General features: G+C 38.5%; 2 protein-coding genes across 2 annotated transcripts; both read left to right on the top strand.

Annotated features, from left to right (window-relative positions):
* The first annotated feature begins 10,525 nt into the window (after positions 1–10,525).
* LOC122012183 (ethylene-responsive transcription factor ERF109-like) lies at positions 10,526–11,431 on the top strand. The gene has a single exon (XM_042568638.1). The coding sequence runs from the start codon at positions 10,548–10,550 to the stop codon at positions 11,250–11,252; it is 705 nt and encodes a 234-aa protein (XP_042424572.1). The 5' UTR covers positions 10,526–10,547; the 3' UTR covers positions 11,253–11,431.
* Positions 11,432–11,729: 298 nt separating this feature from the next.
* Positions 11,730–13,689, top strand: LOC122012191 (proline dehydrogenase 2, mitochondrial-like). Its single transcript, XM_042568650.1, has 4 exons — positions 11,730–12,279; positions 12,359–13,004; positions 13,095–13,335; positions 13,437–13,689. Exons 1-4 carry the CDS (start codon positions 11,764–11,766, stop codon positions 13,489–13,491), a joined length of 1,458 nt encoding a protein of 485 aa, XP_042424584.1. The 5' UTR covers positions 11,730–11,763; the 3' UTR covers positions 13,492–13,689.
* Positions 13,690–14,618: the final 929 nt, after the last annotated feature.

Genomic DNA, 14,618 nt, shown 5'->3' on the forward strand with positions numbered 1-14,618 from the left:
GAACCCTTTGGAAATTAGGTAGGAGGTCAGTCTTTCATACTAGACCCTAGGTGCTTATTTAAGACCATACAAGGCTTTCTTAAGTTTAAAGACATGGTTAGGATGATCTATGTTTTCAAACCCAGGAGGTTGACCTATATAAATCTCTTCTTTTATTAGTTCATTCAAGAAGGTGGATTTAACATCCATTTGATAAAGTTTGAATCCTTTCTGGGCTGCGTAGCTCAGTAGCATTCTAATAGATTCAAGTCTGACTATTGGAGCATATGTTTCATCAAAGTTAAGTCTCTCTACTTGACTAAACTGTTTAGCTACTAGTCTAGCCTTGTTTCTAACAATTTTTCCATTTTCACTTAATTTATTTCTGAATACCCATTTTATTTCTATTACCTTTTTATTATCAAGTAGTGGTACTAAGTCCCAGATTTCATTTCTCTCAAATTGGCCAGTTCTTCCTGCATGGCTATAATTCAGTCTTGGTCAAGTAGGGATTCTTCTATAGTTTTGGATTCAATTTTAGAGATTAAGGATATTTGACTTAGGTTTCTGAATGATGATCTAGTCTGAACTCTTAGGTCTGGGTCACCTATAGTTTGTTCGATTGGATGGTCTGAGCTGACTGTTATTGTTCTAGGCTCAATTTGTGTTTGTTCATTTTCTTGTGGATTATTCTGTTCATCCTCGTATTCACCTATTATGTTTTCACTTACTCCCCCTAGATCAGTGCTAGTTCTAATGAAGTCCATTGGTTGATATTGAGGTTGAGTTGAGCTAGATTCTTTAGTAATTTTATCAAATTTTACATTGATTATTTCCTTAATTCTTAGAGTAGTCTTATTATAAACTCTATATCCTCTATTTAGGGAATACCCTATAAAGATTCCATTTTCTACTTTTGAGGTAAATTTTCCTAAGTATTATCTAATATTTAATATGTAAACAGGACATCTAAACACCTTAAAGTATTTAATATTTGGTAATTTATTATAGTAAATTATAAATCGGTTTTATTGTATTTCTTATTTATTGTTGTTCTATTTTGTACATAGCACGCTGTACTAACAGCTTCTACCCAGAAATATTTTTATAATTGGTATTTATTAAGCATTGTTTGAGTGACTTGTTGGAGAGTTTTATTTTTTCTTTCCATTATTCCATTTTATTGAGGTGTATTAGGATATGAGAATTCTTGATGATACCAATTTTCTAAGTAGAATTTAGTAAATCTATAGTTTTTTGAATTCTCCATCTTTATCACTCCTAATTTTTTTTATTTTTTAGTCTTTTTCATTTTTAGTTTGTTTACAAAAATTGCTAAATATTTCAAATATTTCGTCTTTAAGTTTTAAGAATTTTACTCAAGTAAATCTTGAGTAATCATCAATTATTACTAGACAGTATAAGTTTCTATTTATGAATTTAATCCTATGTGAGTCAAATAAATCTAAGTGCAATAATTCGAGTTTTGAATTAGTTTGAATTTGATTAATTGGTTTGTGGGTTGATTTGGTCAGTTTTCCTTATTGATAAACATTACAAATTGTTAAGTCTAAGTTAGGTAGTTTTGGTAATTCTCTAACTACGTCATTTAAATGGTGAGGTTTCTAAAGTTAGTGTAGAATATTCTCCTATGTCACAGCTAGATTTCCTCTTTTTATGTCAAGTGACACTTAAGTGAGGAGTTTGTTAGGTTAATTATATAAATATTATTATTCCTAAGTCATTTTAATCTTATTGTAGGGTCTTTCATATGTTTAATTAAGTATTCAGTAGATGTAAATCTAACCTTGTATTCTGAGTCACACAATTGACTAAAGTTGAGTAAGTTAAAATTGAAATTTTCAATAAGGAGTATTTTATTAATAATGAAATTAGATTTTAATTCAATATTACTTATTCCAATTACTTTCAGTTTGTCGTTGTTTCTAAAGACACTGTTCCTAGTCTTTTGAAGGTTAACTTTGTGAACATTGTTTGATCCCCGGTCATGTGTCGGGAACAACCACTGTCCAATATCCATTTAGATTCCTAAAAAAGATTAGGAGAAATAAAATTTTAGCTCAAGTGTGAACTTATTTTAACTTGATTAATTTTAATTTTAATTTAATTTTGATTTAATGCTTATTTATCTCAGCCCGTCTAAGTTTTCAGATAAGGGGATCTTATGATTTTGTGAGATGAGTTGAGTTAAATTTCCGGATTTGGTTTAACTTGTGTTAGATTCAAGTTTAGCTTTGGGTTCAACAAACATACATTCTTTGGATAAATTTCTAAGCTGTAGTGAGTCACTTGGACATCATTAGAGTAACAACATCTTCGAGGTTTTCTAAATAATCCTATCCACTAAACTTAATAACAAAACATTGGTCTAACTAACTAAGATTGGTAAGGGGTAACTTCAGTTAATTCCACTAAGCCAAATGCACCAGGTCAAAGTCATATCTTCTTAGACATGCATAGACATAGTTTTCCTAGCCTGCTATCATCCAAAACTTCTCCAGTACTATTTTTCAGGTTAAACTTTTGTCTCTTTTTGATCTAATCCTAATTATCTTGCCGGATAATTTATTGTTTTGGAGGTGCCAACTAATTTGGAGTCTCCCCCTAAATTATTAAACTTTTCGGTTTAGGTTTTAGGTTTATGTCGATTATTTTTGTAATTAAAATAAACTTGATGGTAATTTAAATTAGCTTTGAAGTTATTTGATTTGAATTTATTTTTTCTATTTGAGTTTGAATTATTTGATTTGATTTTATACTTAAGTTTAGAATTTAGCTTTGAAGGTATATTTTGGTTTAGTTTTGAGTTAATAGGTTTAGTTGGATTTAATTTTAGATAATAAATTTCATTTTTAGGCACTTAGAATTGATTGAGTCATACTTACATTGTTAGACATGCTTTCGGAACCTAAGCTTTAGTTAGGTTTTTGTTTTAGCTTATAAGTGATATAAAAATTTTATTTGTTGAGCTAAACTTATATCTGAGCTTGGACTTATTATATACAACTTTTTGAGTTTTAAGAATTAAATCTAAATTTTTCGATCTAATGGTGAAAGTTTCTAATAATCCTTTAAGTTTATTGATTTCACTTTTTAAATTTGTGTTTTCCTCCTCAAGTTTTATATCTTGATTTGGATTTCTATTTTCAATTTGTTTCTTGAGGCGTTGATTTTCCTCAAGAAGTGATTCAGTTTGTTTTTCATGTTTAATTAATTTTTTATTCAAACATGCAATTATTCTAAAAAATTTGGAGGTTAAGATAGAAGATACCTCGTTCGGACCTTCGGAAATGAGTGCGGACTCATGGCTTGATTCGTCTTTGGACTCGTCTTGCTCTAACTCGCTTCGGAAATGAGTGCGGACTCGTGGCTTAATCTCACAAGTCATGGATATAAGATATCAGGTTGACACATGAGTATATATTAGAGAATATGTATTGAATTGACCTGCCATGAGAATGTTTCATGGATCATTATATGAGTGTCATAGACATTCTCATGTGACTATTGGTATGAATAGTCCTTAGACCTGGAGTCGCTATGGTTCCTGACATAAGGAATTATATATTTTGATATCGACAAACGTCACCTGTAACAGGATGGACTATAAAGTCGATCATTGGATATGCAATAACTTATGCGGAGGGATGTAAGTGATGTAGATAGGATCTATCCCTTTCATATGACAGAAGCAATATCTGTGGACCCCTTGATTAGTAGGACACAAAAATACATGACCATGCTCAAGTGAGTCAATATGAGATATTGAGCTTATTTGTTTGAGTGTGTCTACTTAGATATCAAGAACACAAAGATTGATAAGAAGATGACATGGTCTATGCCTCATTGATCAATCTAGATATCAAGGATAGAAGGATTGAGTCATACAAGATAATAGTCACGGGCAGGTTAGGTCGGATCTTGACATTCTCATCACTTAGGTAGCAATGATGCATTACTAAATGTCACTCATTGCTTATGTATCGCAAATGTTGATCTGGATACATTATCATGTTACGAGAGCCTATTGGGTCACACAAAGAACATGTTTGTTTGGAGATGGATATTTTAGTTTGACTAAAATACTTAGGATCTTAAGATTAATGAGTTAATCTAAAGTGTTGATGTCATCTTAGTAGTGATTGGTACTAGTGCTAGTGGAAGATTGTTAGTAATTAGCCCTAAGAGCTAATTATGAGATGATTAGGTTTTTTTTGGTTACTCATTGAGTTAGACTCGAATGAACCCACTCATTGGATTAAGTCCAATCCGAATTAGACACATTGGATTAATGAGTTAGACTCAATGGGTTAGACTGATTGGGTTATTAGATTAATGGTTAATCTAATATAATAATCCAATATATTAAGAGGAATGCAAAGAGACAAACAACCCTTGGTATTCATTGGATGACTATAATTAGGTTTTTGGATTGAATTTTTCATTAGATAAAAAAGAGAGACTCTTGATCTTCCTCCTTGACCAAATCTTCTTGTTTGGCCGAACCTTCCAAGTGGCTAGCACCACAAAGTTGGTTCTTCTCCAAAAGCTTAATTCATGTAATGAATGAAGGATATGTTCGTGTGGATATCGTAGAGGTTGGACACTTGATCGCGCTGAGATCTGCATTCAAAGAAAGGTTGGTGCCGAGATTGCGAAGGACACACATCAAAGGTATAATCCTCTCATGTCAAACTTAGTATATGGTTTCCTTTCGCATGGATCTTCTGGAGGAACTAGATATTTTTTACTGTGTTTTCGCGTGTTTAGCGCCCTAGTTTCTTACAGTATGAGCCTGTTTGGTAAGATAGTCGAGTTGGAGGGCTTGCTCATGATTTTTATTCTTCTTGACACCGAGTTCTCGTTCGGAGCCTAGCAGCTGCTCGGAACTCCGATCCAAGTCTTCTTTCAGTCAGGCTATCTCTGCATTCAGTTGATCAATGAGAGCTTGGGAGGCTTCTGATTGCCCGACCGGGGCACACAGTTCCTGTAGCTCGTACTCTAAAAATGCCAACCTCTAATACATGACCAGACTCTCAACCCAGAACTGTAAGATGGGAAAGCTAATTAGTGTCGATTGGGGTATACAAGAGAAACACTTCATAAAAAATATTTATACCCCGGTGGATTTTTGAGTGAAGTCGTTCGGCGTGCAGGCCCTGGCATCTGCCCAGACATGTGCTAGCGGTCCTTGAATCTTAATTTGGTGTTTGAGGGAGCATGGGTAGGTGTCGTCAGGGTGATGCCACTCGTCGGTCGGTAGGTGGATAATAGCCTTTACGTGCCTACGGCCGCTCGAATCCGATGGCTTGAAAGTGGCTAGACCCTTTGACTTGAACATTGGGGAGGAGTGGATGGTGGACACTAGGGTGGCTGGCATGGGTGGCTGAGTGGCATGTAAGCAACTGGCTGGGCGCATATGGCCCTGGCCGGTTGCACGGGCAGAGAGGGTGTCCGATCAGAGGATGGGGGAGCAGGAGCGGCAGTCTCCCTCTTTGGGATGACGGAAGATGAAGTCTAGCCCCGCTCGGAGTACGGGCGCGAGACGGTAGGTGCAGAGGTTTACAGGGTGGAGGTAGCTAAAGGGGAGGAAGTTTCCCCTCGATGCCTCTTGCGGCGTTAGATTAATAGCTCACCTGAGGTGGCTCTCCGAAGGCACCGCGATCGGTGCCATGGATGGCTGCTTGGGTTGGAGTTCGCCTATGGTGACCCTGGCATTGCTAGCCGTTGTCTGATTTCCTCCTGCCTCGCTAACCACTGCGTGGCTTCCTCCTATTTCGCTGGTTGGATCGTCGGAATGTTCGACTGATAGTAAACCACGACTTTCTAGCTCAGCGACACCCTTGGCGTTGATTTCTGCATCGACGAGTCTGCTCTTGCCACTCAGTCGTGCCCTCAGCATTATTTGAGGTGCAAAAACAGAAGAGAAATTAGTTAGATTCAAAGGCGGTGAGAAGAAAATAGACATACCTAAGAGAATGGGCAGCCTCATTCGGATGAGGCTTAACCTTAACACATATAGGACTTCTTCCAATAGCAACCGGTGTATGTGGTACTTCTGACTGGCTAGACTTGAAGCGGTTTAAAGAAAGTCTGATCAACCGAGATAGCGTCCGACAAAGGGAGGTTTTGTCAATTCAATCTGCTAGTCGATCGGGAAGTAGGGTCTGACAAGAAGACAAATAAAGAAGTAATGCTCCCTCCAGTGTTTATTGGAGAAAGACATCGTATAAAAAAAATGGCACCCACTCGGGCTTGAAATAGAAAGGTTCCCGACTTGGATAGCTTAGGATAGTGAAAATAATGGAAGATGTGGGGTACCAAAGGGATGCAGTGTAGGTGGAATAGTATTACTACTCTGCATAGTAGTCTAAAAGAGTTGAACATTAATTGATGCAAAGAAAAATGGAAATATTTTACAAACTGCAGATAAAAAGGGTTGAATGAGAAAATCAGAGGCCGGCGTAAAATTGATCCTTAAAAAAAGTGAGAACCCATTATAGGGCAAATGAGGACGATCATAAGCGGAAAGGATGACGATTTGATAAACAGCGAGGAAACGATTGGTGAGCTTCATTTGGTCGACTTCATCGCCGTGGAATTTAGAAGGTGTGGAGGTATACCAGAGCATGGGGACGGGCGGGGGAGGACGAGGAGGCTCGGCTATGAAGAACAAAGGGGGAGGAAAATCAACAGTGTGAAGAAAGAAAGGGAGAGAAGCTTATTGTAAAGGAAATTGCCTGCAGAGAGGAAAAGGAGACGATGGTGAGCGCACGGAAGATGGTGAAGGGAAGAGAAAAAATCGGGGGCTTAAAAACTTGGAGAGCGACCGCTCTCAACCGTTCGATCAAGGGCTTTAGAAAAGGAGAATTCATTGCGACCGTTGATTTCAAAAAGGCCACGGTCACATAAAGCCTAAACAACCATCTATCACATCACGTCTGCGGCGGCATGTAGGGACGCCATGTGACATTCTTCTACAGGTAGCATTCTTCTACAGCTGAGCATGCCCAGTATTAATGGAAGGAGATTTGAGTAGTTTTCAAGAAAATAAGGTGACATTAGCGGCAATTAAAACCCATTACCGTCAGGAGTAGAGCTTAGAGAGGAATCAGAAAAGTAGTTAATTGTCATACATGATAAAGCTGAACGATAGCTATAAAACCGAGTGTCTTCACATCAGTAGTCGAACGACGGCTATAAAATCGAGTGTAGTCGCATTAGCAGCCGAACGACGGCTATAAAACCGAGTGTCTTCGCATCAGCAGCTGCACAACGGCTATAAAACCAATTATCTTCTCTTCAGCAGTCGAACGTCAGCTATAAAACTGAGTGTCTTCGCATCAACAATCGAATGACAACTATAAGCCCTAGGACATCCTTTACAAGGAGAGGGAATTTCGGACCATGTCAACTGTCTAGTCAGTCGGACTTGCAGCCTCCTTTGACTAGACTTGAGGGGGAGGATTGTGATCCAGTAATAATGAGGTGCCCCACCAAAGATAAGTCAAAATAAGGAAGACCGACTGACATGGAAGACAAAGTTAAATGGGGTATCTAGGTCGGTCGAGCGGACCATGCAAGGCTAAATGGACTGGGTATGGCCGAGTGGGCCGATTACAGCCGAGCGAATGGTAATACTTTTATAGACAAGTAAGTTGGGCTCTCCCCCGACCGGATAAAATTACCCTCCGATAACAAAGAGAAATAAGCAACAGCTGGTCTCGTCGACCAGGCTTTGCGTCCGGTCAGAGTGGGATAACCCTGGACAATCAGGAAGCAAGGAAAGAGACGAGTCGATAGGCCTTGAGGACAATGCCGAGCTGAAGTAGCCCAGCCAAGCGGACTCTGATCGACTATGCATGACCCTATCAAGTATCTTGTTATATCCTTTTGAGAGTTTATGTTGCTGACAGCAGGGCATGTTTAGCAGACAATTATACTTTAGAAGCTTTCAAGTTGTCACATTAGAGGATTGCATGATTTTTTAGGGAATGGTGTCAGAGACACTTTTTGACATGTCTCTTTTTAGACACCTAGGAAGATGTGCTTACGCTTTGAGATGCGTGCATGAGCACCATGTTGACACTATAAAAGGGGTTCCCAACTACTGAAAAATGTATGTATAACTTAGTTTTCTATCTCTCTTAGCTACAGTTCTCTGTTTCTTGAGATTGTTGGAGACTGACTTGAGCGTTGGAGGGCCAAGGCTGAAAACCCCTTCCCGATTTTGCACTGACGTTTTTATATTATAAGACTACGTAAAATCTTCATCACATTAATATCATAATTATATTCTCAGTTTATCATCTTCATCGTTTTATATATAAAAATAAAGTGCCCTTTAATATTTTTTTTTAAATAATATTTTATCAAAGAGTGCATACAATTTTTAAAAATTCACAAATTACACTCTATTTTTACGAAAAGACGTACCTCCTTTTCAAAATTCCTTCTAGTCTATTATAACCCAAAATAAAGTAAAATATTAATTTTTCTTACTTAAATCGAAAAGATTAGTTATTTATTAAATATTTTCATACAAAATGACTTAAAAATATCGAATTTATGTCAAACTAATATTTATTTTCCTAATGAATTCATTAATTTATTTATTTTTAAGTTTTTAAAGTTCATTAATGAATTTGGATCAAAAGTGATTGATGATCCTAGAGAGTTATAAATTTATATCGTTGCATTCGTGATAGTTCCCTTAATTTATTTATGTTTTATTTTCAATTTTGGAACCTTAATAAAAATCAAAAAAATTATAAAAGAACATTAATATACAGAGGACAAAACTTCAAAAAAATATTTTTAATTTTTTAATAGCTAATTAAAAAAAGTGAAGCAAAACTAAATCAATACGGGATTCTGAAAAAAGTTATATTGTACATAATTTTATCTTCTTTTGTAAAAGGTTCTTTTAGAGATTTAAATATCTATACTCTAGATTACATAATAATTTTACAGTTGTGTTAAAGTTTCCATTCAAAACAGGAAAAAAAATTAAAAATCTATTGGTCAAAATAGCTTGGAGGAGCTCTAAAGTGGAAAATGTTTTAGTGCAATTGTTCCTTCCATTCCTTTGGATTTTACAATACCCCAAAACTCTGGACTTATCAATATGAAGAAATTATTCAAAAAATTTAGGGAGTGTTTGGTTTATTTACATTTTATTTTTATTTTCTAGAAAATCATATTTTCTTATTTTTCAGAAAATAATTTTTTTCTATTTTTTGTTTTATTAAAAAATACTCTCTTTTTCTTGAAAAGGACAGTAAAAAATATAAACCAAACACACTTTTCATTTTTTCACAAAATGAAAATAGAAAACAATATGAAAAATATAAATCAAACACTCCCTTTATTTTAAAAAAAAAAACTTTTGACACAATGCAATATTTAGAGTTAGACACTCTGATTCAATTTTGGAAAACAACAATAATTTTCTTTAAGGTTTTATGATTCCAAAAGCAATTAGTTCATTAATGATTTTTTTTTTTACTATTAATGAGTTTTTTTCCCAAACTTATTAATGGATTTAAAAAAACTTGAAAAAATATATAAATAAATTAAGGAGGTGAATAATATATAATTTAATATAAGATTAAAATTTTTAGGTCACTAATGACATTTGTATGAAAGTGATTAATGAAATAAGTAAATACCATCCGTTTGGACGGCATGGCTCCATATTTCAAACATCGGGTAAAATGTCATTTTTAACTATAATAAAAATAAGGTGATTTTTTCCCCCAAAATTGAATTGAACTTGAGACTTTTTTTTATGTCTTTAACGAGAAACTTTGAAGTTAATTCAGTTTGATTTAGTCGTGTTCATACCTATTTACTCCACGTGTGAATTTTGACTCAATTAAAAAAAGAAGATATATTATAATATAAATCTGATTTCATCCTCCGTTCGGAATGGACCTTCTAATTTTCATGGGTGAGCTGGCAGATATTAAGCCCACATGTAGCGCGGAAATCCCACGGCGAAAACATCCAGATTCAACTGTCGCCAGCCTGGAACTTAATCCGTTGGCGTTTGCCGCGTCTCTCAGACAACGGTCGTATTGGATTCCAGTTCGTACTTTTTCCTAAATAAGTTGGACCAACATAATTTCCAGCATGAGAAATAATTTTTTAATATAAAAAATTTCATTGGGCAATTGGTGTTGACAATGACTCCATCAATTTGACTCGACCTATATTGGAGACACTCGAACTTATCCTGTCCGGATAATTAAACAATTAATAAAATAAATTTGCTAGTTGTATCCGTCTAATTGATTGGATGCATCAATCACCACTTCAGTCATCACCAGATACTTGACCATTTTATTTGGATCGCACCCACGATAGCGTCCAATTCGTCACGTGTTAAATGTTTTAAATGCTCCCCAGTTGCCTGTGTTGCTGTCACGCTTGACATGTCACCTGTGACGTGCGGCGCTCGCGAACGCTCAAAATCCGCGGTCTCTTCCCGCGCTTTAAATACTTCGCCATTGGACCGCTCCGACTGTCAGAGACGCAAACAGAGGATGAAGCATAGCAGTCGAGCAACGAGCGCAGTTGTCTCCGGCGAAGGTCACTGCAGCGTCGCCGATCACATGGAGGGGGAGGAGCAGCGCTCGATTCGGTTCCCCCGTTACGGAATTCAAGAGGAGTCCATCTTCGTCGCCGCTCTGACGCATGTCATCTCCGGCCAGCCTTTCTCCGGCTGCGAAGTGCTCCTCCAATCCGTCACTTGCGGCGTCTGCGGCATCGCCGGCTGCCTCGGGTGCGACTTCTTCGTATCATCGGCCGCCGACGCGCCTGGAGAGCAGGGGAGAGGAAGGAGGAAGAGGATCAAGAAGTGCAAGTACAGGGGGGTGCGGCAGCGGCCGTGGGGGAAATGGGCGGCGGAGATCCGCGACCCGCATCGGGCGGTGAGGAAGTGGCTGGGGACGTTCGAGACGGCAGAGGAGGCGGCGCGGGCTTACGACGCAGCTGCCATTGGGTTCCGCGGCTCGCGCGCCAAGCTCAATTTTCCGGTGTCCGAAGGATCGAGCCAGTCGTCCTCATCAATCTCGACCTCGAATGCTCCCTTGCCGGAGAACAAGGAGCGGCAATCCATCATCGGATGGCACGATCAGATACAGAGCGCGGTGGCGACGCAGGGGAAGGAGGAATGGGCGGAGGTGTGGACTGGGTTGCCGGATTTGGTGACGTTGGACGATCGAGACCTCTGCAACTGGGTTCTTTGACCTTGAGGTTGAAGAACAAATGTGCATTCGGTCGCTGGTTTGCCGTTTTGACTTTTGGGAGTCAAACACACTGGACTTCACTTTTTTTTTTTAAAAAAAAAGTGTTTTTAAATGTGTTTTTTTCTCCTGTATAATGATAAATTTTCATTTTACCCAATAGTTTTATATTTTTAGAATCTCCCAGAAGTTTTGTTATTGCCACTTCCGACCTTTCCACTTCGATTTCACATAAAATTAGTCTATAAACATTGTCTTTCCAATAAAAAATTTAAAAATTTCAAAGTTCCAATAAGTGCATACATATTTTTCATAAAACAAAACTAATTAGCCAGTAACGTAACTGTGTGGTGTTCCGATATTTGTTATTTTCAAGTCAAACACTATCTAAAAATAGAGAAAGTCAATTTCGATTCTTTATATATATATATACATATTACCCCATGAATTCTCAATATCTACGGAGGAAGGAAAGAAAGAGAGGGGGAGAAGGAGGGTAAAGGGGTGGCCGAGGATGGCAAGAGCCACAAAATTCTCGGCCATAATTCCTCGCGCCCTCTTCACCCGATCGATCTCCACGGCGTCCTCCTTCGCGGTCAAGCTCCTCGCCGCCGATTTCCCGCCACCGCCGACCCCGCAGGTCTCGTTTGACCTCGCCGATACTGAGCGACTCTTCGCATCCGTCCCCACCTCCACCCTCCTCCGCTCCTTCGCCATCCTCTCCCTCATGGCTGCGGGTCCCGTAGTCGACCTGGGGACGGCGGCGCTGCGGGCGTCCATGGCAAGCGGGGGCCGTCTCCTCCGGCCTGCTGCGTTGGCGGCCGCGCGCGCGACGGTGCACCGCCAGTTCTGCGCCGGCGAGGGCGCCGAGGAGGCGTCCCTCACGGTGCAGAGAATGTGGAGCGAGGTGGGACTGCGCTCGATCCTGGACTACGGGATCGAGGACGCCGAGGACAGCGCCTCGTGCCAAGGCAACCTCGCTGGCTTCCTGCGAGCCGTAGATTTAGCGGCGACGCTTCCGCCGACCTCTGTGAGTAATCAGATCACAAGACGATCTCGTATCGAATCTAACGAAAAGTATTGTTTATTTTTCTCTCCCTCATCATCAGGCGAGCGTTTGCGTAAAGATCACAGCTCTCGCCCCCATCTCATTGCTAGAAAGAGTTAGCGATCTACTGAGGTGGGAGCAAAAGGACCCATCGTTCTCACTTCCATGGAGGGCGCATTCGTTCCCCATTCTCTGCCATTCGAGTCCCCTGTTTCTCACTCCTCGCGAGCCGGAGCCTCTTTCAGAGGACGAAGAGCAGGAGCTCCAATCAGCTCTCCGGAGATTGTCGATGCTCTGCGACAGATGTGTGAAAGCCAACATCCCTCTACTGATCGACGCAGAGTACTCGTCGGTGCAGCCTGCAATCGATTACTTCACTTATTGGGCGACGTTAGAGTCTAACAAGCAGCGCGAGCAGCCGATAGTGTTCGGGACGATCCAGACTTACCTGAGAGACGCGAAAGAGAGGATGATGAACGCGGTGGAAGCTGCGGAAGAACAGGGAGTTTCTCTGGGGGTTAAATTAGTGAGAGGTGCGTACTTGACGAGAGAGACTAGATTGGCAGAATCCATGGCTGCTCCATCCCCAATTCATGGGAGTCTCCATGAAACACACGTGTGTTTCGATACGTGTGCTTCCTTCATGATGGAAAAGGTCAGCAAAGGATCGGGTGCAGTTGTTCTTGCCACCCACAATGTGCACTCTGGTAATTCTTGCAGATTCAATAGTTTCAGGGTCACAATTCAGTGGTTTAGGTGCTTTATCCTAAATAAATTGTGTGGATGGATGGCTGTAGGACAAGAAGCTGCGAGGAAAGCTGAGGAGCTAGGAATCGGAAAGGATGATGAGAAGCTGCAATTTGCACAGCTGATGGGAATGGCAGATGGGCTATCGCTGGGGCTCAAGAATGCCGGTTTTAGAGTGAGTAAATACCGGCCTTTCGGGCCGGTAGAGCAGGTTATTCCCTACCTCCTTCGGAGAGCCGAGGAGAACAAAGGAGTCCTTTCGACCTCCTCAAAAGATAGACAACTTCTGAGGTTTTAATTAGTATTTGAATCTTTGCGACTCAACTCCTTTCACAGATTAAGTATTTGATATTGAATTGTTTTGTAATTTTTTGTTTTTTGTTTTCATATAGGAAGGAGCTCTCGAGAAGAGTTACTGCCGCATTTGTTGGGAGAGCTTTGAACTAATTTTGTTTTATTTTTTTTCCTTGGTTGAGAGATAAAGCAGGAAAAGTTTCCCAGTTTGGTGAAATGTGTAAACTTTATGCAAATAATCAAATAGCTAGTGTTTGCACAGATTATGCCAATAAAAATGAGAAGAAATGTGATTCGCATTCTTCACCATCTATGATATTTGGCATTTTGGCAAATTTGTTTTAAATGAGAAGAGGTGCTCTAATATTCTTTCTTATCATTTTCCCCCTCTCTTGGCCCAAGCTAAGTGCAAAGTGATTAATTTGCATGAATTTCTCAAAAAAGATGAGGCTGAAGATCCATTCCAATAAAAAAAAAACTGGTAAAAATTAAAGAGTTCTATTTTTTATGAAATGGTCAAAGAACGTCCTATTTGGATTTTTTTTTAATAAAAAAGGTGTCTTATCTATTGAGTTATCATTATAATCATATCTATATTTTCCATCTAAATCTTGAATTCGTGAGATAGCTTATAGTAGTTATGAAATTATAGTTGCTATAACATCAAAAAAAAAAAAAAAAAAAAACTAAAATTATTTGGAATCTTTGAAAAAAGATTTAAATTACGTTTTTAGTTTGAAATCGAGTTGTTACGTATTCCACTTCATAATCAGTTGTAAATATCTGAATGAGCTTCAATTTAATGACTTCGTATCTGCTACAATTGCATGATAGCTCAATTGTAACAACTAAGAAATCGTAGTTGCTACCACTACGTGATAGTTTAGTTGTAGCAACGACGATTTTGTAACTACAATAATGTGAATGTTAAATTTTAAATATTGAAAGATCATAACTTTTAACTCGAATTGAATTATGAAATATTTAATATATCAAATCAAAATTCGTTAAGATCTATAACTAATTATTAGATGAAATGAATAACAATATCATAATTTTTTTTCATGTTATGAGAGCTACGAATCATAATTACTAAAATCATGTGGTAGCTGAATTGTAACCGCTATGAAAAAAACATAAATAAGAGATAATAATAAAAATAATATAGGAAAAAATAATTGAGTATTTATGGAGAGACTTTTTTTAATAAAAAATCATTTTGATGATTAAAAAAACGCCAATTCGATTTTGCCTTGACAACACAAACTTGAAGTTGCAAG

Source organism: Zingiber officinale, chromosome 1A (genome assembly GCF_018446385.1).
Source record: "Zingiber officinale cultivar Zhangliang chromosome 1A, Zo_v1.1, whole genome shotgun sequence".
NCBI lineage: Eukaryota > Viridiplantae > Streptophyta > Magnoliopsida > Zingiberales > Zingiberaceae > Zingiber > Zingiber officinale.

Excerpts from the sequence above, each read along its gene's own strand:
- LOC122012183 (XM_042568638.1), top strand. The coding sequence starts at position 10,548 with ATGAAGCATAGCAGTCGAGCAACGAGCGCAGTTGTCTCCGGCGAAGGT.
- LOC122012191 (XM_042568650.1), top strand. The coding sequence starts at position 11,764 with ATGGCAAGAGCCACAAAATTCTCGGCCATAATTCCTCGCGCCCTCTTC. Across the intron at positions 12,280-12,358 it reads CGACGCTTCCGCCGACCTCT|GCGAGCGTTTGCGTAAAGAT; the intron begins GTGAGTAATCAG and ends CCTCATCATCAG. Across the intron at positions 13,005-13,094 it reads CACCCACAATGTGCACTCTG|GACAAGAAGCTGCGAGGAAA; the intron begins GTAATTCTTGCA and ends GGATGGCTGTAG.